The sequence below is a fragment of the Anser brachyrhynchus genome (genome assembly GCF_964034855.1).
Source record: "Anser brachyrhynchus genome assembly, chromosome: 1".
Lineage (NCBI taxonomy): Eukaryota > Metazoa > Chordata > Aves > Anseriformes > Anatidae > Anser > Anser brachyrhynchus.
This window is the reverse complement of record NC_137694.1, coordinates 211,620,473-211,640,386: the sequence shown is the minus strand read 5'-3', so window position 1 is coordinate 211,640,386 and position 19,914 is coordinate 211,620,473. Positions and strand designations below refer to the sequence as shown.

Here is a 19,914-nt window from a genome sequence, read left to right as displayed (position 1 = left end):
CAGGTGGGATTCCACGTACCTGGACATATTTTACAGCATTTCCCGTCCACTTTCTCGGGATAGTCACAGGGATACTCCTTGGGGCACGAGATCTTCTGGCAGTCCTGGACGCCGTCCCTGCAAGTGCAGAGGATGCAGGGCAGGAGGCCGTAGAGCCGGAAGACGGGGTGCCACACTTCGCCGTGGGAGTAGGTCTTCCCGTTGTAAACACAGGCTGGAGGAGACAGAGAGAAGAGCCTGACGCCCGTGGAAGTAAATCCTCCCCCTCTTGGCACGCCCGAGGTCTGCTGGAGCTCGCCACGTTTCACAACCTCCCAAATGTTCGTGCCCACCAGCAGCACACCCGCGTGCAGCGGGCACAGTGAGCGCGGGGATGTTGCAGCCACCCCAACCAGGAGGTGCCCCAGGACCAGGGGACGAGGCTCCAGGAGGTGGAGGCTGCTGGGGCCGAGCACCCCGGGGGAGATGAGGGGCGGCTGTAGGCAGGACCTCACCTGTCTCCTGGCTTCTGTGAGGCCAGGGTCCCTCCAAGGCCATCGCCAGCAGCAAGCACAGCAAAGAGTGCCACCTGCTGACTTTTCCATGCAAATTTTTGGAGGTCCCAAAGCTTTCCTCCAGGGCTTCATCTCCAAGGGTTGGAAAGAGCCCTTCTGGAGGCACAGTGGTTGGAGAGCCCCCAGGGGGAGAAGGGACCTGTCTTCTCCCCTTTGTCTCCATGCAGTTGCCTCCCCGTCTTGCCTTTCTGCTCTCCCCTCCAGGGGGACAACAATGGCCCCAGGACAGACCCACCACATTGAAGGTAGGTGCAAGGAGGACCCCCCTGTCCTTCTGCATCAGGGGGGCCTGGAAGGACCACATGAGGTCTTCCAGCTGACCACCTCCCTTCCCAGGTCCCAAGGTCTCCAAAACACCCCAAGAACCGACCTTCTCCCAGTCCTGTGGTTGGGGGATTCATCCAGACAAAGGGTTGTGGGCCCAGGGTCTGGGCCACCAGGGCTGAGATGGCTGGGTGAGGTTGGTTGTGGAGGAGAGGGAGGTGATAGTCAGTGGTGGAAACCTGCTGCTGAAACAGCTTCCCTGGGGTCCCGAGTCCTGGAGAAGTCAACTCCGGCAACGTACAGAGCACCTGGCCCCTCCATCCCTTACCTTTCTTGTGCTTCTCCTTCAAGACGATCTTGACGGTGGTGCCACCTCCCCCCTTGGGTTTGAAGCTCCTGGGAATGAACTCCAGGGAGGAGCTGAGAACGGTGGATGCCGTGGCTCCGAGGGGCTTCCTGCCCATCGCTTCCCCCGAGCACTGGTCTTGCGAGTGCCTCTGGGAACAGTCAGAGAAAACAGGGGGACTCAGACCCAGGCAGTGCTGGAGAAAGGCACACAGCGTCCTGCATGCTCTCCACCAGGATGGGAAGGTTCAGGGACTGCAGGGATGAGCAACGACCCCGGAGCCATCTCAGCGCCTGCCATCTAAAGGGTCCTGAGCAGTTTGTGCCAATGTCCCACGCTAGTGACCTCCTAGGCTGCATGTGGGTCACCTCCCTCATCGGGGCAGCACCCCAAGCCCAACACAGCACCCTCAGGGAGACATCTGGGGTCCTAACACAGGCAGGGAAATGTGCTGGGCTATTCTAGGCACTCGCTGGACAGCTGAGGATTGGCATCAGCACGACCTACCCAGGATCAGCGAGGTGAGGACGGGCCGTATCCTGCCCTCTCACCTGGCTGGCACCACGAACACTGGTGAGGAGCTGCCAGCCAGCAGGAGCAAAACCCCTGGAACATCCCAGGCTTCCAAGAGCAAAACGCTGGGACAAGACACGCAGCACAAAGGGTCCCCTTGTGTCTATTTTGGAGGTTTTATAGGTGGTGGAGGTGTGATGCTGGCAGTTCACCCAGCAGTATGGAAAAGGGAAGGGCCAGGAGCTGTAAGTGACCTAATCCCACAGACCTGGCGTGGGCTGCCCAGCTCCGAAATGTCACCCTGAATCAACCCTCAGCAGCCAGGGAGTCACTTTTTCCTTGCTGGGGCTGCTGATACAAACAGCCTGGGGAAGAAATGCTTGTGGCCAGCTCCAGTGCTGGCTGCTCTGGGGGAGCTCCAACCAGGGGCAAACACCCCTGAGCCCAGGGGGAAGAGAAAATAACAACATCTGGAGCAAAATCCCCCAAAGAGAGATTTGGGCCACCTGACTCCATGGGCAAGGGTCATATCTGGCTCTTGGTCACCTCTGAATCTTCTCTGTTCTCAACTCTTTGAACCCACTGGCCAAGGAAGAGGAGAAGTGCTGAAGATTTCCAGTTCCCGCAGGACTTTTGCTCTTTCAAAGACATCAGAGATGCTCCAGAGAAGCCAAGAGTCCTCACCTGGTGCTCTCAGGTCTCAGCCCGTGCTGATAGCCCTCACCTAAAGTCACCCAAGCACGACTCAACTGCAAAGCAAGTGTCAGTGGTTCTGCTGCCCAAGGAACTGGCCACCCTTGTAGAGCTACTATGGGCTGTTTTTTTTTTCTTTGTAGAATACTATGGCCAAGGGCAAGCAGCTTTGTTTGAGCTGTATAATGGGAATGTGTTAGAAGCAATGCTCTGAGTTTGAAAATGCAAAGGTCACGTACAACACCTCTGTTTAACTGCAGGGGTTCCTCTTCCGCGGACTTCTCGTATGAGCCGTCTGCAAGGAAACAACATTGTCCAGTGAAATGCAGCAGGGCTGGATGAGGGTTTGTTCTCTGGGGTCCAGCCGACTAAAAGCAGCTCACCGCAGGGTGCTGGACCCCTGAGAGCTCTGGGGTGAGAGGAGCTTTGAATATGCAATTCACAACATTCAAAGCAAATGGCTTCTCTATGTCACACGCCAAAACCCTTTTATCCCCACTGACTGTTAATGAGAGCTCAGCTCCGAAAAAGACTTGGCCTTGTAGCCTTCTGAAATTAGGTGGCATGGAAATACCCCGGAGGTAGAGTACGAGGTGATGGGGATGATCTGGCATTAAAAAGAGATTCAAAGACATTCCTCATGAAACACTGAGCAGATGGCACCAACTGCAAGGGAAGCTCGGGTGGTGCCCACAGCTCCGTAAACGTGGTTTGCTTGGTGTCCCACAACCAACCCAACCTGGACCAAACTCCAGTCTTCCCAATGTGCACACTGGTTGCACTGTCTGGACCTCACCTAGGGCTTTCTGTGGGACCTGGGCTCTTCTGAAAAGCTGCCTGTGCCAGAGCAAAACATCCCCCCTCCTTTCGGAGCAATCTCTTTGCTGCTGGTGAGGTCAACAAGGCCATACAGATGCCACCAAAATATTTTAAAATGTCTGTCTTTTTCATGAGGTCATTAAACAGTCTTAAATAGATCACCCCAGCCCTGAGAGTCTGCGATTCTGCAAAACCCAGTGACTTTTGTTTTACCATAACAAAGAGTCAGCCCAGCACAGAGCAGGGAGGCAACCCCAGCCCAGTTTTCTGCCGACTGTTCAGCAGCAGCCAGCAACCCTAACAACTAAAAAAACATGAGGGGTTGGGGCTACAGGTTGCAAAAGGGGAGAGCTTGTAGGAGGCACCCCCAGGTCACTCTGTGTCCATGGCCAGGGGGTCACCATTGCCTTCCAGCTTCAGATATATATTTCTGGTATTAAATGAGTTAGGGGAAACAGCAGGAGATTCATGACTTTTCCTTGGAGAGCTGTGAGAGTGAAGGCTAAGCTGTATTTAGGTGGAACAGGGGTTTTCCCTAGGGTCTGACCGTCCTGGAAACTTCCCTAGAGCATCAGCAGCATTCACCATCCCTACGTGGTCCGTACAACCACGTCCATCCTGGTGGGCGAGTGATCCAGAGGACATCACCCCCCATGCAGGTCACATCTTTTGCAGCAGTGGCAGGACAAAGGGCTCAGCCCTGGACTGCATGCGGGCAGCAGGGAGGCAGGACACAAGAACTTGTGGGAGGGGAAGCATGGGAGAGAAAAACTCAGCCCTTATCTTTTGTTTCCTGGTGTGACCCAGACATAGCGAGTGGCCTGATTCAAAGCAGAGGTTTCCAAAATCTTGCTTAAGAGGCTTGGAATAGCTTCCGACAGGTCATGGTAGTCCCCATGGCTCCCATCCCTTGCTCAGGAGCAGCTCCTGGCCCCCCCTTACCTTTGCAGACCTGGCAGCAGGAGTCTGGCACCGTTAGGGGAGAGGAGCACAGCAGCTCCGGGCAGGTCACCAAGCCGCAGTAAATCTGGCCTTCCTAGGGGACAGGAGCAAAAAAAAAATGCATTGTCAGCATTACCAAGGTCCAAACAGGGCTGAATGGCCCCAGTATCGGTGTGCCAGCACTTCAAATTGCAGACCCAGCAGAAATCCTCAACACCCCAATAGTCCATCCTCAAATATCACTAATCACCTAATGACCAAATATCCTAATGACCAAATATCTTCAATATAACTAATCACCAGTGACCAAAAGCTGAAAATCTGCCCTGCCGTGCTCTTCATCCAACATCCTACCCCAACGCGGGGTATCACAGTATCACAGTATCACAGATTTCTAGGTTGGAAGAGACCTCAAGATCATCGAGTCCAACCTCCGACCTAACACTAAGTACTCCACTAAACCATATCGCTAAGCTCTACATCTAAACGTCTTTTAAAGACCTCCAGGGATGGTGACTCCACCACCTCCCTGGGCAGCCCGTTCCAATGCTTAATAACCCTTTCGGTAAAGAAGTACTTCCTAACATCCAACCTAAAACTCCCCTGTCGCAACTTTAGCCCATTCCCCCTCGTCCTGTCACCAGGCACGTGGGAGAACAGACCAACCCCCACCTCTCTACAGCCTCCTTTAAGGTAACTGTAGAGAGCGATAAGGTCGCCCCTGAGCCTCCTCTTCTCCAGGCTGAACAATCCCAGCTCCCTCAGCCGCTCCTCGTAAGACTTGTTCTCCAGACCCCTCACCAGCTTGGTCGCCCTTCTCTGGACTCGCTCGAGCACCTCCACGTCTTTCTTGTAGCGAGGGGCCCAAAACTGAACACAGTACTCGAGGTGCGGCCTCACCAGAGCCGAGTACAGGGGCACAATCACTTCCCTCGACCTGCTGGCCACACTGCTTCTTATACAGGCCAGGATGCCGTTGGCCTTCTTGGCCACCTGGGCACACTGCTGGCTCATATTCAGCCGACTATCAACCAATACTCCCAGGTCCCTCTCAGCCAGGCAGCTTTCCAGCCACTCATCTCCCAGCCTGTAGCTCTGCTTGGGGTTGTTGCGCCCCAGGTGCAGGACCCGGCACTTGGCCTTGTTGAACTTCATACAGTTGACCTCGGCCCATCGCTCCAGCCTATCCAGATCCTCCTGCAGAGCCTTCCTGCCCTCGAGCAGATCGACACACGCACTTAGCTTGGTGTCATCTGCAAACTTACTGAGGGTGCACTGGACGCCCTCATCCAGATCATCGATAAAGATATTAAAGAGGACCGGCCCCAGTACCGAGCCCTGGGGGACACCACTAGTGACCGGCCTCCAACCAGATTTGACTCCATTCACCACAACTCTCTGGGCCCGGCTATCCAGCCAGTTTCTAACCCAGCGAAGCATACGCCAGTCCAAGCCCCGAGCAGCCAGTTTCTTGAGGAGAATGTTGTGGGGAACGGTGTTGAAAGCCTTACTGAGGTCAAGGTAAACCACATCCACAGCCTTTCCCTCACCCACCAAGCGCGTCACTTGGTCACAGAAGGAGATCAGGTTCGTCAAGCAGGACCTGCCTTTCATAAACCCATGCTGACTGGGCCTGATCGCCTGCTTGCCCTGCAAGTGCCGCGTGATGACCCTCAAGATAATCTGCTCCATAAGGGTAGGTAGTGCCTTGCCCTCAGGCACCGTTAGCACCACCAGACCTGAAACAGCCACCACACACCTGCAAACACTCCGTAACACCAACTCAGAGCCGCGCAAGAACCTGTTCCCTAACAGATCCCAGGACGAGGAACTGCAAGGGGTAGGTGGAGAGGGGAATCACGATGCTGAACCCAGAGCCAGGTCCACCCCATAGCTCTGCCCCATCTCGGTGTGGGGCGATTCAATAACACCAGAAGCAAGCAGAAAGGCACTGGGCCAAGAGCTCTGGATGGGTGTTCAGGTGCAGACTTTTTTCCACTGGCTTGGTGGTTGCTTTGGAAAACACCTGTAGCGATACAAGCTGAAAACCATGGCCAAAGCCGGTCCTGACTTCAGTGCATCCCAGTCCCATTCCGGTCAGCAGATCTGCAACCTTTAGCTGCAGGGCTGAGGTTTTGCTGCTTTGCAGAAGGGTTGACGGGGATGTTGAGCAGCCCAGCAGCAGCAGACCCCAGCAGCACGGCCATCTTCTCCGCACGGGAATTTTCTCCAGGACGCCACCAAGCTCTCGCTCAATGGAAAGCAAGAGGTCAGCCAAGGATGTCCTTAAAATCTAAATCACAGCAGCTTCTCCTGCCATCAAAAAGCCCAGCCACCGCGCGGGGGACACGAAGAGGAAGCAGAAATCTGGTGGATCTCGTGGAGGTCGCTGCCAACCAAACCCTTCAGGGACCTGCACGTGGACCAGACCTGCAGGGAGCAGGGCTTGGCCAGGGAACCACGTTCTCCTTTCTCCTTCTGACCAGCGGGCCACTGCAAAGACCTGCCCTGGGCAGGAGAGATCACGTCATAAAAAGCAGGATTTAGGCTGGAGGCCCTGGTCTCAGGACGGTTTTCAAAGACGTTTAGCCCAGCTGTTCCCGCAGCTGTTCTAACAGCTGACAACATCAGACACAGCCCGGCAAGACCCCACTGCTGCGAGGCTCACAGTCATCCTTTTATTTTCCCCTTTGTATCCAAGGCATTATCCTAATAAACAGAGGCTGAGCGAGAGCCAGTGCCTCCAAGTGGGACAAGCAGTTCCACAGGCTCTTGGTGATGGTGGGGTTGGAAGAAGGGCCACATGGGCACTCACAGTTGCATTTGAGGGCTCTTTCCATGGTGTTTGTCCCCATCAGAAGGTGGTCTGGCATCCACTTGGGGTCAGTAAGAGTGGAACCAGCCTCAGAAGCTGCATAAAAGCTGTAGGAGTTGGACTCGATGATCCTTGCGGGTTCAGCTCGGGATATTCCATGATTCTCTGATAATTTCCAAGTGTAAGCTCTTGCTCTTGCCACCTAGCTCCCAGCACCTTGCTCCCAGGCTCACGCAGACACCAAGGGCCCAGGCCAGGTGTGCCAGGTATCGCGGACACTCTGCAGTAGAAGCAAGCATCAGCTGATGGCAACCACCACGTGCATGCTCCTGGCATGGAGAAATGAGATGGTTCGGGTTCTTTCACTGCTCTTTCTTCTCTGGCTGAGCTCAGACTAATTCTTTGCTGCAAGCAAAGCACGGACCATTGGAGCCTGGAACCATCAGGCTCTGCACAACAACCAGTGAAAGCCACATCTGTGCCACCCTCTTGTTTATGGCAGCGTCCAAGTCCAGCAGTTTCTAACGCCCTTCCTCACCGCCTCTCGAGGAGGAGGAACTCCTCCAGCCATCTCCCGACACTCAGCTCCTGGCTCGCGCAGCCCACGCTCCGCACACCTTCACCATCACCTCTGGCCAGGCTGCTTCCTGCCCCCCCGAGCAATGCTTCTGATTCACTGCTTCTGATTAAATCTGAGCACGTGGGATGAAGATCACCAGGAGCCTGCCCGTTGCCATCCCCGACTGCCGGGTTCGCAGCGAATGTCCCCACCTCGCTGCCACCACCCCCAGCACCCAGCAGTGGCTGGGAGCCACCAAATCATTTCTGGAGCTCAGCTCAGCCCCACCAGCTCCACGCCAGGCTCAAGATCCCAAGAGCTTCTGAAGCCCAAGAGCCGGCCCCTCACGCCCATGGCACCCTGCAGGCGGGCTGAGCTCTCACAGATCCCCCTCGCTACAAACTCATCGGCTTTGTGCAGGTGCAGGAAGGCTTCCAGCTCTCCTTTTTGCCTTAAGATGTCCCAGTGGGGCAGGTGGGACAGCTGGATGCTGCAGAGACCAGTCTCCATCCCCTGGGACAAGGCTTTGCCCCCTGCCCACCCCAGGGAGCCCTGGCTGTGCCAGCCCTGAACCCATCCGTGAGATTTCCAGCAAATAAGTGGTGTGACCAGACGTTCAGGCTACTTTCCCCAGTCTGCTCCAGCACAGCAGAGGTTTTTAACCTAGCAGAACATTTTAGGGGTGCAGGAGAAGACCCCAAGCCCCCTCCCCACCTCCCGTGGGCTCCCCGGAGGCTTACGGAGCAGCTGCACTGCACACACTGGTTGGGCTGGCGGCTGGGGAAGAGCTCGCTGGTGGTGAACGTCTCGCCTTGCTGGTACGTCGTCCCGTTGTACTGGCAGGACCTGGCAGGCGCCCGGAGGCCAGAGGGGGAGTTTGGCTCTGGAAAGGAGGATGAGAGAGCAGCGGGGTGAGAGCCAGCCCCTGCCAGCACAGATACTCAGCAGGTTCCCCCCAGACCAGCCCCAAAGGACGAGGACCTTTTACACTCCCCAAAAGCTTTTGGGGAACGGGGCTGCCCTGACCACGCTGAGCTCATCACAAAGGTGAAACCCAGGCAAGTGTCGTTCATTTTTAGTGGGATTTAATTACCCATGGGAGAAGCCCTTTAGATCTGGCTCTGGCTGATGTTGGAGGTCATCCCAAGTAAGGGAGGGAAAAACTCAAGAATTTTGTGCAAAATCTTCCAAAATGTTCTTTTTTTTTTCTGCATCCAACACATTTTGCAGGCAAATGATCTGGTTAACATGCTAGCTTCTGGTTTGTCACTGAGCTGTGAACTGATGTTTTGTCCCTACAAGGATGCTCAGGATGGGGGGAGCTGCAGAAAGCTGTCTGTTAAAGGGTCCTTTCACATCAAAGTGATATTTTGGGGGAGGCAAGAGCAATGTGGGCAGTGGTCATTGCTGCCCTGACCTCCTGAGCAAGGCCAGGCCCAGCACCACCGTGCTGCTCCCTGATGGCAGTCGAGGCATGTCCCGCAAGACTGTGAGCAAGCCCCAAGCCGTGCCTCAGTTTCCCAGCTTGTTAGAGGTCTGCCCGCTTCCTTGGCATGAAAACCCAGGAGGGGACAAGGAGGTTGTGTGCCCCTGGCCCAGCACTGGCGTGGTGACCCCAGGGAGTGACCCACCCCCGTAAGGGGTTTTCTTGTCCCCTGTTCACAGCTACAAGCGCTGGGAGCTCACAGCCCCAGATATGTCAGCTCTGGGGTGGGATCTGCTAAACGTGAAACAATTCCCCCCTGGTTCCCGTCATCCCCTTCCCAAGGGACATTCCCCTACCGAGACACCGTGGGCAGCACTGCTGGGGGTCCGTGACGGGGCTGGCGCACTGCAGAGCCGGGCACTGGATGCGATAGCACCTGGTGTTCCCATTCTGAGAAGAGATTAAACCGGTTCTTTTAGCTACACGTTCACCCCACGAGGAAAGAAAGAGCTTCCCAAAGTTACCCCTTCCTTGGCCTTTCTCTAGGGAGCTGGGCAGAGGAGGAGGATTTTGCATGATGGCCCCATTACCTCCTGGACGAGGATGTCTCCATCCTCGGCTCAGACCCCGGTGCCAGCTAGCTCACGGTCTCATCTCTCATCATCAAAGACCACCCATGGTCCCATCAGAGCCCAGAGCCACCTCAATCCACAGCCCATCACCGCTGCTGGGACAACTCCCTCATGAGGTCAACCCAACACCTACGGGGGCGTGTGGGGCCTTATCCAAAGGAAAGACATTAATCGAATGCCCCCATGGGACTGGAAGGGGCTTTTCTGGTCAAATTAGACCCCAGGATCAGCCTGTAATGCCCTGACGTGGTGGCACCCTGCTCATCTCTTGTGGCACCCTGCCCAGGACGTACCTCGGAGCAGCTGCAGCGGATGCAGTACATCAGCCCCTGGGGCTCCAGGTAGGGGTGCCAGCTCTCGCCTGGGCTGTACTTCTTGCCGCTGAAGTCACAGAACATATCCGGCCCTGAAAGTCAACGGGGAGAAGCTGCTTGAGAGAAGGAAGGGGACAGCCCCCCGGGACAGCTCTCCTCCCTCTGTGATGAGAAGAGAAAGGACGGATCGGTAGCTGCACCATCACCGAGAAGCTGACGGTCACATCCCATCCACCAGCCCAGACCTGGAGACATTCCCCAAAATCCATCTTTTTGCCACGACGTGTTTCTTTAGGCTGGGACCCCTCTGACCAAAGGGCAGCTTTGCCGTGCAAGCTGGACTGCCTTTGCAGAAATTAGAGTTGTCCCTCTAAAACACTTCAAGTATAAAACATTTGGAGCATAAAACATGCTCATTTGGAGATGGAGAGGTGTCTTCAGGGTGACACCGTGGGACTGGATTTCCCCCAAGAAGACCAGAAGGGCTGTGAGTGGGGGGGGAGAGAGGAGAGCCTGAGTTTACAGCAGTTTCACTATTAACAAAATGGGAAAGGGAAAGGGAAAGGGAAAGGGAAAGGGAAAGGGAAAGGGAAAGGGAAAGGGAAAGGGAAAGGGAAAGGGAAAGGGAAAGGGAAAGGGAAAGGGAAAGGGAAAGGGAAAGGGAAAGGGAAAGGGAAAAAACGATAGGCTGACCAAGTCAAACTTTTAGCCCACAGAGCACAAAACCATGTATTTATCTATTCCTCTCTGATGTTATCACCATGAGAAGAACCAGATTCCAGCTTCCAAACTGGAGGCATCCATCCCAGAAAGGATCTGGCCCAGGATGGGTCTGACCTTGGCACAGGGGGAAGGACAAGATGGTGCCCAGCAGCACGGGGGAATAAGTCACCCTTTGGAGATCCCCCCTCTCCCTACATCTCAGCAGACCCCTAGCAAATCCTCCCCAGCTCCAAGCTGCACTCCAGCCCTTCAGCAGGACGAAGCCATCCTCAAGTCCTGAGGGCTTGAGGGTCCATAATTACCAGCAACAACCCAGGGCTTTGGCCAGAAAGCCCAATTCAGCCATCCTTAATGTCTGCACCAAAAAACATCGCCTGGCCCTACGGGGTCGAGCTCCAGCCCCATGTAGGTCAGACCTACACGAACCTGGACCCCATACCTCCACCACAGCCTGGTGGCTGTCCCCGTGCCATGTCCCCAAGCCCCGAACAGCTGGAACGACACACCGCTGCTAAGGCTCTTTGGTGAATAAGCACACGCCTGTCCGTGTGTTATTAGTGGTTTAAGTGCTTACAGCCCCACTAAAAACTGAAGGTGATTTAAAAGGTTATGTCATCGAGGGGATTTGAGGTAGTTGGGGCGATTACGTTGCTGGAAGGCAGCTGAGATGTTTACGCTCCCTGAAGTATTTACGGGCCTTTAAAACCTTATGGCGCCCTGGGGGAGAGGGCAGAGGGGAGACAGCTGTTTGCCGAGGCACGGTGCCCAGCTCCTGCCGCTGAAGCTGGAGATGTCACGTCCTTAACGCCAGCATTTCTCCCACCGACCAGGTAAACCTCACACAAACACGTTTTGGTGGGCTGCCGTCCCTCCTGAGGCTACTGAGCATCCTCAGGATGAAGCCGAGTGATGCTCTACAGCAAGCAGGTCATCTGCAGCCGCTGGGAAGGGCAACCCTAGGGGTCTGCCAGCAGCTCCGAGCTCCTCGTTGGGTTGATGGGTTCAGGCATGAGTTTCTCCAGGTTGCACCTTCCAAGCAGGTGGCCACCAGGTGTCCTGACCGCCTGGCCCAAGCTCAGTGCGGTGGGGCCAGCACTGCCTCTGGAGAGGCGGAGATCTGCAATGATTTTCAGGTGGATGCCATCAGAGGGACAGGCTGGGGCGCTCTCCTTTCGCCACTCAGGTCTCTACGTAGTCCTCATAGCGTGCTCCAAACCTCTGACAAGTCAGCAAACCCATATTCCTGGCCATGCACCGGCTTACAGCAAAGCATGCAAAAATGCGGAGTGCATGGCTGGAAATTGCAAATACCAGGGAGAGAAAAAAGAATATTAAAAAAAAAACACCTCATCGTCACTTTGCAAAAGGGTGAGAAAATGACTTCATTTTTCCCTGCTTGCAGCATCTTCGTGAATTATGCTGAGGGTGAAGAAATCAAGTTGCCTTCATGTGACACGGCCCCACTCGGCTCGCAGGCTCCCATGCCAGTTGGCTGCTTCGTTCAAACATTTAATCACTTGCCTTTCACAAGTGGAGCCCTGGTTTGGGTCCAGCCCTCGAAAGCAGCCTGATTCATGTCTGCAAAGGGCCCGCTGGTAAAATTAAAGCCGACTGGCAGCACTGGGCAGCAGCAGACGCTTGTCCGCATCTCAGCAGCACTATGCCGCCTATTTGGCAAGAGGCGCGCACGTGTTTGGTTAAAAGCAAGCTGGGGTGGATGGAAGGAGGAGGCTTAAAAGCTGGAGGCTCTGGATCATTTTTTCCCATGCCAGGCTAATAATTTCATTTTCAGAGGTCAAAGCTTGGATATCTTCCCAATTCACTCGGAGTGAAAAGTCATTCGTGGCAGCGCGTCGCTCCCGTGCCTTTCAGCCTCCTCGCTTACTGCGTCTTCAGCAACAGCATGCTCACAACACTCAGGCTGCTTTATTTCATAGAATCCCAGAATCACAGAATTGTAGGGGTTGGAAGGGACCTCAAGAGATCATCGGGTCCAACCCCCCTGCCAAAGCAGGTTCCCTAGAGCAGGCTGCCCAGGTAGGCATCCACGTGGGCCTTGAATATCTCCAGAGAAGGAGACCCCGCAACCTCCCTGGGCAGCCTGTCCCAGCGCTCCGTCACCCTCACCGTGAAGAAGTTCTTTCGCAGGTTGGTGCAGACCTTCCTGGGCTCCATTTTGTGGCCATTGCCCCTTGTCTTGTCCCCACAGAGCACTGAAAAGAGGTTGGCCATGTCCCTCTGTCTCCCACACATAAGATATTTGTAAACATTGCTAAGATCCCCTCTCAGTCTTCTCTTCTCCAGGCTGAACAGACCCAGGTCTCTCAGCCTCTCCTCACAGGGGAGCTGCTCCAGGCCCCGTATCATCTTTGTGGCCCTCCGCTGGACTCTTTCCAGGAGATCCCTGTCTTTTTTGTACCGGGGAGCCCAGAACTGGACACAGCAGCCCAGGTGAGGCTTCTCTCATTGCTTCTCATTTTCCAGGGAGGACTTCTAGGCCGTGGAACGTGTTCATGGTTGCAGGACTGAGAATCCACGTGAAGCCATCCTCCTCCATCCGCCTCCGAGGCACAACCAGGCCGCGATGTCCTAAACCTGGAAACCCCACACCTGGAGTGGGCCCCACAGCAGCAGGGATCATATTTGGGAAGGACTGAGCTCCCCTTGTGAAAACGTCCACAAACAGGCCCCATCCAACCGCTTGCTGACCAAATACACGAGCCCCTGATACGGGACTGCGCCCTTCGGAGCACCATTATGGGCGGTAGGCCTCCCCGGCCACCAGCCGCTTTCTGAGGCATCTCCAGCCCTGTTCTGGGTGAGGAGCATCTGGTTAAACCCACTGAAGGCCCCAGGTGGGATTCGGGGCCAGCGGCCCAGCCCCACTCACGTCTGGAACCGATCTGGCACAGGCTGTCCCCAAACAGTGCCCACGCATTTGGCAGAGCCCCCGTAGGCACTGCCAACGCCACGCTGGGGAGCGTGCCAGGAGTAGGAGCCCGACACCCCTGGGCAATGCTTGAGGCTGTGCCCAGGCCCTAGTTTACTCTAATTATCATTAATTACCTTCAGTTATCATTAATTATCATTAATTGCATCCTGGGTAGCAAGGACAGTGTGTGATAGATGGAAAGCATGACGGGGTGAGGCAAGAGAGGGCTGTTGCAAAAACAGGGGTGATGTCTGGCCACGGCAGGGACAGAAAGAAGCAGTCGGCCTGGGGCAAAGCCTGGGAGGCTTAGGACAGGCATTGAGGGACGTTTTCTGGCTGTCAGGAGATTTAAGCACCACATTAGGCTCTGAGATGCTGTCTGAACCCACTGGAGCTGCACCTTCATGAGACCATCTAGAGACACCAGCGCGAGGTGTCTCAAATAAACCCAACGGCATGGAGAGCCCCCTCCTGCGCTGCCTGCGGTGACCGCCGACACCTCCCTCACGCCACCAAAACTGCTCTGATGCCTCTTTGAGACAGATCCTGGATGCAGACAGGTCCCCTTGGCCTGTGCGTCCATGAGAGCTGTCCCCTGAAGCTCCCCGACGCCCTGGCACAGCCGTTTGAGCCGGTTCACTGCGTCCCCAGCAGCAGCAGGCTGGGAGGACGAGGACGTTCCCGTGGGTTTCTCAGTGTGTCACGACTTATCCCAGTGCCTGAACGCTTTGGCCACGGCTGCACCAGGGGCTAACGCGGGTGAGATGCTCTCCTGCACTGGTGCTGAGCCCCACTGCGGTCTGTTAGCAGGAACCAAAGCGAGCTATTCAATCCTCACGCGTGATCGCTACCGAAACGCCGCGTTCGGCCGCCGAACCCTCCTTTGCTCGGCTGTGCTCACTTCGCTCCCCTCGGGATACGAGGACTGGTGCTCGGTGCGTTTACTTGTGCCTGTGCAGGACCTTGTCCTCACACCCCCTGCTCCCGGAGTGGGGTATCCAGACCCGTGATGAAGATCCTGATGGGTCATGGGGGGTTAAAAGCAGCTTTTACATCCCAGGTTGGACATTCCCGGGGCAACATTCACCTTCACGCACCTATCCCCAGCGTGGGCTCACGGTCTAAAGCCTGAACCGTGGCTAGAAAGGGGCAAAAACACCCACAAGACCCAAAAGCACAGAAAACGAGGGTAAACCCACTCCACTCTGCTCGCCCCCCAGCCCCGTGCCTCAGTTTCCCCAGCAGGGAGTTTCCCTCTGGATCCCAGCTTTCCCAGCAAGGATGCTACCGAAAAATGCCGCAGGTTTCAGCGAAGACACGACACCCTTGCTTCTCTGCGTGCCTCTCTGTGCCTCTCTCCCCAGCCCTGGCGCAGGATTTCCCCCTCCCCACGGTCCCCGTTGTTCCCCAGAGCCCTGCCCCACGCAGGACACGTCTCAGACGGGCTCCTGGCCCCAGCATTTCGGATGTCAGGCACCTGCCACGCCAGGCGAGCAGTTTGTGCAAAGCAGAGTGCAAGCTTTAAGAGCAGCCATAAATAAAGTGAAAAAAAGCACTGTCTGGTACAGAAAGTCCAGGCGCTCCCGTGACAGCCCGGTATTTATGAAGGGCTTAGAACGCAACTGAGCTGCGAAGGGACTGGTTAAAACACATCAGGCTCTTGACGTGTTGCATCCTAACGTCTCCGCTCGTGTCCAGATCACTTCCCACACGTTTGCCTTACTCAGCCCTGGGCTGGACATCTCTTCTCAGGGCTTTGGGAGCCCAGAAATCCCTGCAGCTCTGCAAACGCAGCCTCATGAATTATCACTGAGCTGCCCAGGGCCAGGGCAGAGGAGCCAAGGAAAGCCCCGCACCCGGCGTGTCCCCGGGGGGCTACAGGAGCAGCGGATGAGGCCCCGTTTCCCTCTGCTCCTCCCCAGGAGGGACACCTGGATGCCTAAATCGGGGCGTGCAGCCCTCACCTCTCCCTTACCGTGGCCACTGGCAGGATTTTTGCTTTCCATCCCGGTTCCTCCCATCCTGGAGCACTGCGTCCCTCATCGTGCTGGATTCAAACCCGGTGCGAAGTTTAAAAGCAGGGCTAGGCAGAGCCCCTTTCTCCAGAAGCCACGGGATAAACAAATGAAAAGAGCAACTTCCAAGCTCCTGGGGAGAAGCACTGCCCTGCGCTCTCCAGAGATGCTGGTGTTTAAATGCCTCCAGCCAAAACATCGTTGCGCTAAACTATTGCCGCTGAATTACTCACAGCCGACGGGCTGCAGCACTTTCAGCCCAGTAACCTGTGCCTCCGATATTTTTTCAGCGGAGAGTGTAAATCCCCTAAAATAGCCTGTTTCTATGGGCAAATTCTTCTTTTCTGACTTGCCTTGAAGCCCGAGCCTTTCTGCTTTCTCACCTATTTTTAGCCAAGACACTGTAGGTCTCTTGGCTGATGAGCCTGCTTGTAACTAATTCATTCCTGCCTTCGTTCGCCCCAAGTGCTTGGCCTTGAGCGAAACGGGAGGCAGCGAGCGGCGGAGGTGAGCGGAGGAGCAGAGCCCACGCTCTGACCTTGCCACCAAGCCCAGCGAGGGGGGCTCCAACCCCGTCCCCATCCCACAGTCCCCAGTTCTTTGTCACCATCGCCACGGAGCCCCCGGCGCTTCCCCCCAGGCTGGGTCCGTCCTCAAACACGCCCGGATCCCCCTGGGACCAAGGACCGTGCCCGGGTGGTTCTGCTCACGCAACCCCCCGATTTGTGCCCAATCTGGGGGCTCTGCTACCACCTCCAAAGAGCAAAGAGCTCACCAGCATCTGTGTCACCTTCGGGGAACGTCCCCATCCTCCTCCTAACGTGGGTACCACGGCTGACGCAGCCCTGTCGGAGCGAGGACTCAGACCCATCGTGCAAAAAAAAAAACGATGCCGCGGACCGAGCTTGGCAGATTTTCGTAAGAGCAGGGAAGGGAAAGGACCCAAACTCACTCAGATTTTCCCCTCTGGGGCTCCACACAGCCCCGAGGAGCAGAGGCTGGAAACTTCGCTGTGTTTTTGCCCCATCCCCTTGCACCCACAGCCCTCGCTCGCATCCCGATCCGGCCACCTGCTTTTCCCCCAGCCCCACCCCACCTCCAAAAGGAGCAACCCGGCGCCCACATTTTGGGTCCGTGCTCCAGGAGGGCGACTCTTTGCCGAGAGCCTAACGCAGCGCTGGCACCGGGCGAGCCATAAATCACCCTACCGCAGCCACCGGCCCCCGTGGACTCTCCTGGGATTTGGGTAGATTAAAGGGGAGAAGAAGTGTAGGGTCACAACGGGGTCCTGCTCCCTGCCCGGCGCTCGGGTGGCTTCGTGATGCTGCAGGGGTGCCCAGCACCTCCAGCACCCTCCGGGCTGCTCGAAAACCTGGGCGAGTCCTTCGAGACGTCTCGTCCAAGCCTCCCTTCCCTTCCCCATCCCAAATCGTCGCTGGGAGCAGAAGCAGGAGAGAGGGCAAGCGTCGGGCAAGGAGAAAAGCCCCCAGCTTCGGTCTTGGGGGTGGGAGGGGGGGGTCGTTTCCCCAAAATGCTCATCCCTCCATCGCTCTCGGAGGTGAGAAGCAGCGGGGTGGGACGGGACCTGCGCGGGGCTGCAAATGAGCCCCCTGTCCTGCGCGACACCCAGCCCCCAAGCCCTGCCCTCGAAGCCCCCCTGCTCCTTTTTTTTTTTTGGGGGTGTGGGGGGGGTGATGGGGAAACTGAGGCACGGAGGGACCCCGCGGGGGCCAAGCAGGCGGGGGAGGGGAGAGGGGGCTACTTACGAGCCCGGGCTCGGCTCTCGGAGGCGAAGAGGAGCAGCAGGCACCGGAGGAGGAAGGCGAGGGGGCCCGCACCGGGAAGCATCGCAGCCCGGCGGTCGGTGCCCGGGGGGGGGGCTTCGGTGCCGGTACCGGGGGTGCCTCGGTGCCGGTGCTCGGGAAAGCTCCGGTCCCGGTTCCCGAGGGTGTCTCGGTGCCGGTACCGGGGGGTGTCTCGGTGTCGGTGCCCGGGGTTGCTCCGGTGCCGGTGCCCGATGTCCCCGGTGCTGCTCCCGGGGCGCTGCGCGGCGGTGGCTCGGGGCTGGGGGCGGGGGTGGAGTGCAGGAGGTGGGGGGGGGGGGGACGGGGTCCCGGGACCGGTGCTCGGGGCTGCTGCTGCTGTCCCCGGTGCTCGGGGGTGTCCCGGTGCCGGTGTCCCGGGATGTCCCGGTGCCGGTGTCCCGGTGCTCGGGGGTGTCCCGGTGCTCGGGGGTGTCCCGGTGCCGGTGTCCCGCTGCCGGTGTCCCGATGTCCCGGGGGTGTCCCGGTGCCGGTGTCCCGGGATGTCCCGGTGCTCGGGGGTGTCCCGGTGCTCGGGGGTGTCCCGGTGCCGGTGTCCCGCTGCCGGTGTCCCGATGTCCCGGGGGTGTCCCGGTGCCGGTGTCCGGGGGTGCGGCGGTGCCGGTGCCGGTGCCGGTGCCCGGCGGGGTTCGCCTCGCTCCGATCAAAGGCGCCTCCTTTAGGAGAGCGAGGAGTTTGTTTGTTGGTATTAAAGGCGGAGGTTGGGGGGGGCGGGGGGGGTGTTAGGAGGAGGGGGGAGATCCGCAGGGTGGCTTTTTTTGATTTTTTTTAATTTTTATTATTACAATTTTCCCTTTTTTTTTTTTGGGGGGGGGGGGTTAGGGAGGAGTAGGGAGCCACACGCTTTAACCCCTGCAGCCACTGCCCGGGCCGGGGGGGTCGGATCCTGCCCCGGGGTGCTCCAGGAGCTGGGCTTAACGCCCACGGCACCGCCCGCACCCCCCCCATCTTCTCCCCCTTGCCCCCAGCCGGGCACCCGGGAGCCACGAAGCCCCCCCCCCACCCCACACTCGTCCCGGACGGACCCAAGCCCCACGCTGGGGCTGAGCCCCCCCTGCTCCATCCGCCCCATCGCGGGGCCCGGCAGAAACGGGGGGGGCCGCAGCCTCCCCTCCTGGGGCTCTGCTCAGCCCCCGGGGCTGCGCTACCCACGGCCCAAAGAGCTCAGGACCACCGGGCCCTCACACAGATGGGTTCCCGCAGCCCCCTTGCACCCCCGAGACTGGATTTTGCCTGGATTTTTACTCGATTTCTCCTACTACAGCTTTTTTTTTTTTTTCCCATGGGGTCTCCCTCCTCTTCCTCATGCCGCCGGCCAGGGAGGGGCTCCCCTCCCCTTCGGTCCCCTATCAGCCGCGTTATTGTTTATTTTCCTTCATCAATTCGAGCTCAGGATCAGGTTTTCCAGAAGGCGAGGTCTTCATGCCCAGCGCCAACCCAACTGAGACTGGCGCCCGGTGCCAGCAGCTCCAGTGTGACCCCAAATCCCTCAATCCTGGTCACCCCAGCCACGGAGAGGAAATGGCCGAGGGGAATTTCTGCAAAAAAAAGCTCTTCTCTCCATCTCTCTCTTCTTTCTGTCTGTCTCTGTCCCTGTCCCAAGCCAAGCACCCCCTGCACCAAACCTGCAGGTGCCCCCATTCCCGGAGCCGGCTGTGAGAACGGGAAATCTTTGCGATAAGAAACCCGTTTTAATAACGCTTTAAATCCTCAGCTTTGTTGCCTTCTGCTCCAGCTGCCGCGTGCGAGAAGTCAGATTGCATTTCTTCACCCCCGTGGGCTGGACGCACCTTTCTGGAAGAAGGCGGCACCCACGGAAGCACAGCAAGCAGAGGCAGACGGGTCCTCGCCCCACCTTGGCTCGGGAATATTTGTGATCCTGGAAGAGCACAGCATCGCGCACAGATCCACTTGCTCACGAGCTCTAAAAATAAGCCCACCGCCCCGCTCACTGCCCTCCCCTGTGAATTGCGAGCATGGTTCGGCTGCAGGACCGACGGAGGGACGCGGGAGCCCCTTGGCTAAGCGGAGGAATCCTGAAATGGCCGCCCGCCTTCAGGACAAGCTACAAAGCCTTTCTTCAGAGAAGCCAGCGAAATCCCCCCTTGTGTCCCGTGTGGGACAAGGATGTCCCCATTTGGGATGAGGGTTTCCCCATCTGGGATGAGAATTTCCCCATCTGGGACAGGGATGTCCCCATCTGGGACAAGGATCCCCCCATTTAGGATGAGGATGTCCCCATTTTGGATGAGGCTGTTCCCCTCCTGGATGGGGACGTCCCCACCTTGGACAGGGACATCCCCATTTGGGACATGGATGTCCCCCTCTGGGACAGGGATATCCCCGTTTGGGATGAGGATTTCCCTGTCTGGGATGAGGATCTGTGATGGGGATGTCCCACGCGGTGCTCGGGGCACCCCCATTTTCTCTCCGTCTTTCCATCCCTGCCAGCAGCTCAGTGCCTCTGGGTGGTGCGGGTTTGCCCTGACCGTTCAGATTTATCGGGTGTCCCATCTCCGCATCTCCTCGTTTCACCTCTCCTCT

At 57.3% G+C, this 19,914-nt stretch overlaps 1 protein-coding gene across 2 annotated transcripts in view; it reads right to left on the bottom strand.

Annotated features, from left to right (window-relative positions):
- Positions 1–18,012, bottom strand: part of CHRDL2 (chordin like 2) — a 28,273-nt gene extending 10,261 nt beyond the window's left edge. The window contains exons 1-8 of one of the 2 annotated variants that reach the window (XM_080575301.1): positions 17,314–18,012; positions 9,857–9,969; positions 9,288–9,381; positions 8,246–8,388; positions 4,132–4,225; positions 2,610–2,665; positions 1,147–1,315; positions 20–214 (exon numbers count right to left, since the gene is read on the bottom strand). In XM_080575301.1, the coding sequence (XP_080431427.1) occupies positions 20–214; positions 1,147–1,315; positions 2,610–2,665; positions 4,132–4,225; positions 8,246–8,388; positions 9,288–9,381; positions 9,857–9,969; positions 17,314–17,395 (946 nt within the window). In that variant the 5' untranslated portion in view covers positions 17,396–18,012. Of the gene's footprint in view, positions 1–19; positions 215–1,146; positions 1,316–2,609; positions 2,666–4,131; positions 4,226–8,245; positions 8,389–9,287; positions 9,382–9,856; positions 9,970–15,507; positions 15,732–17,313 lie in introns of those variants that run through there. The other variant, XM_080575302.1, reaches the window with a different exon arrangement.
- Between the last annotated feature and the right edge of the window lie 1,902 nt (positions 18,013–19,914).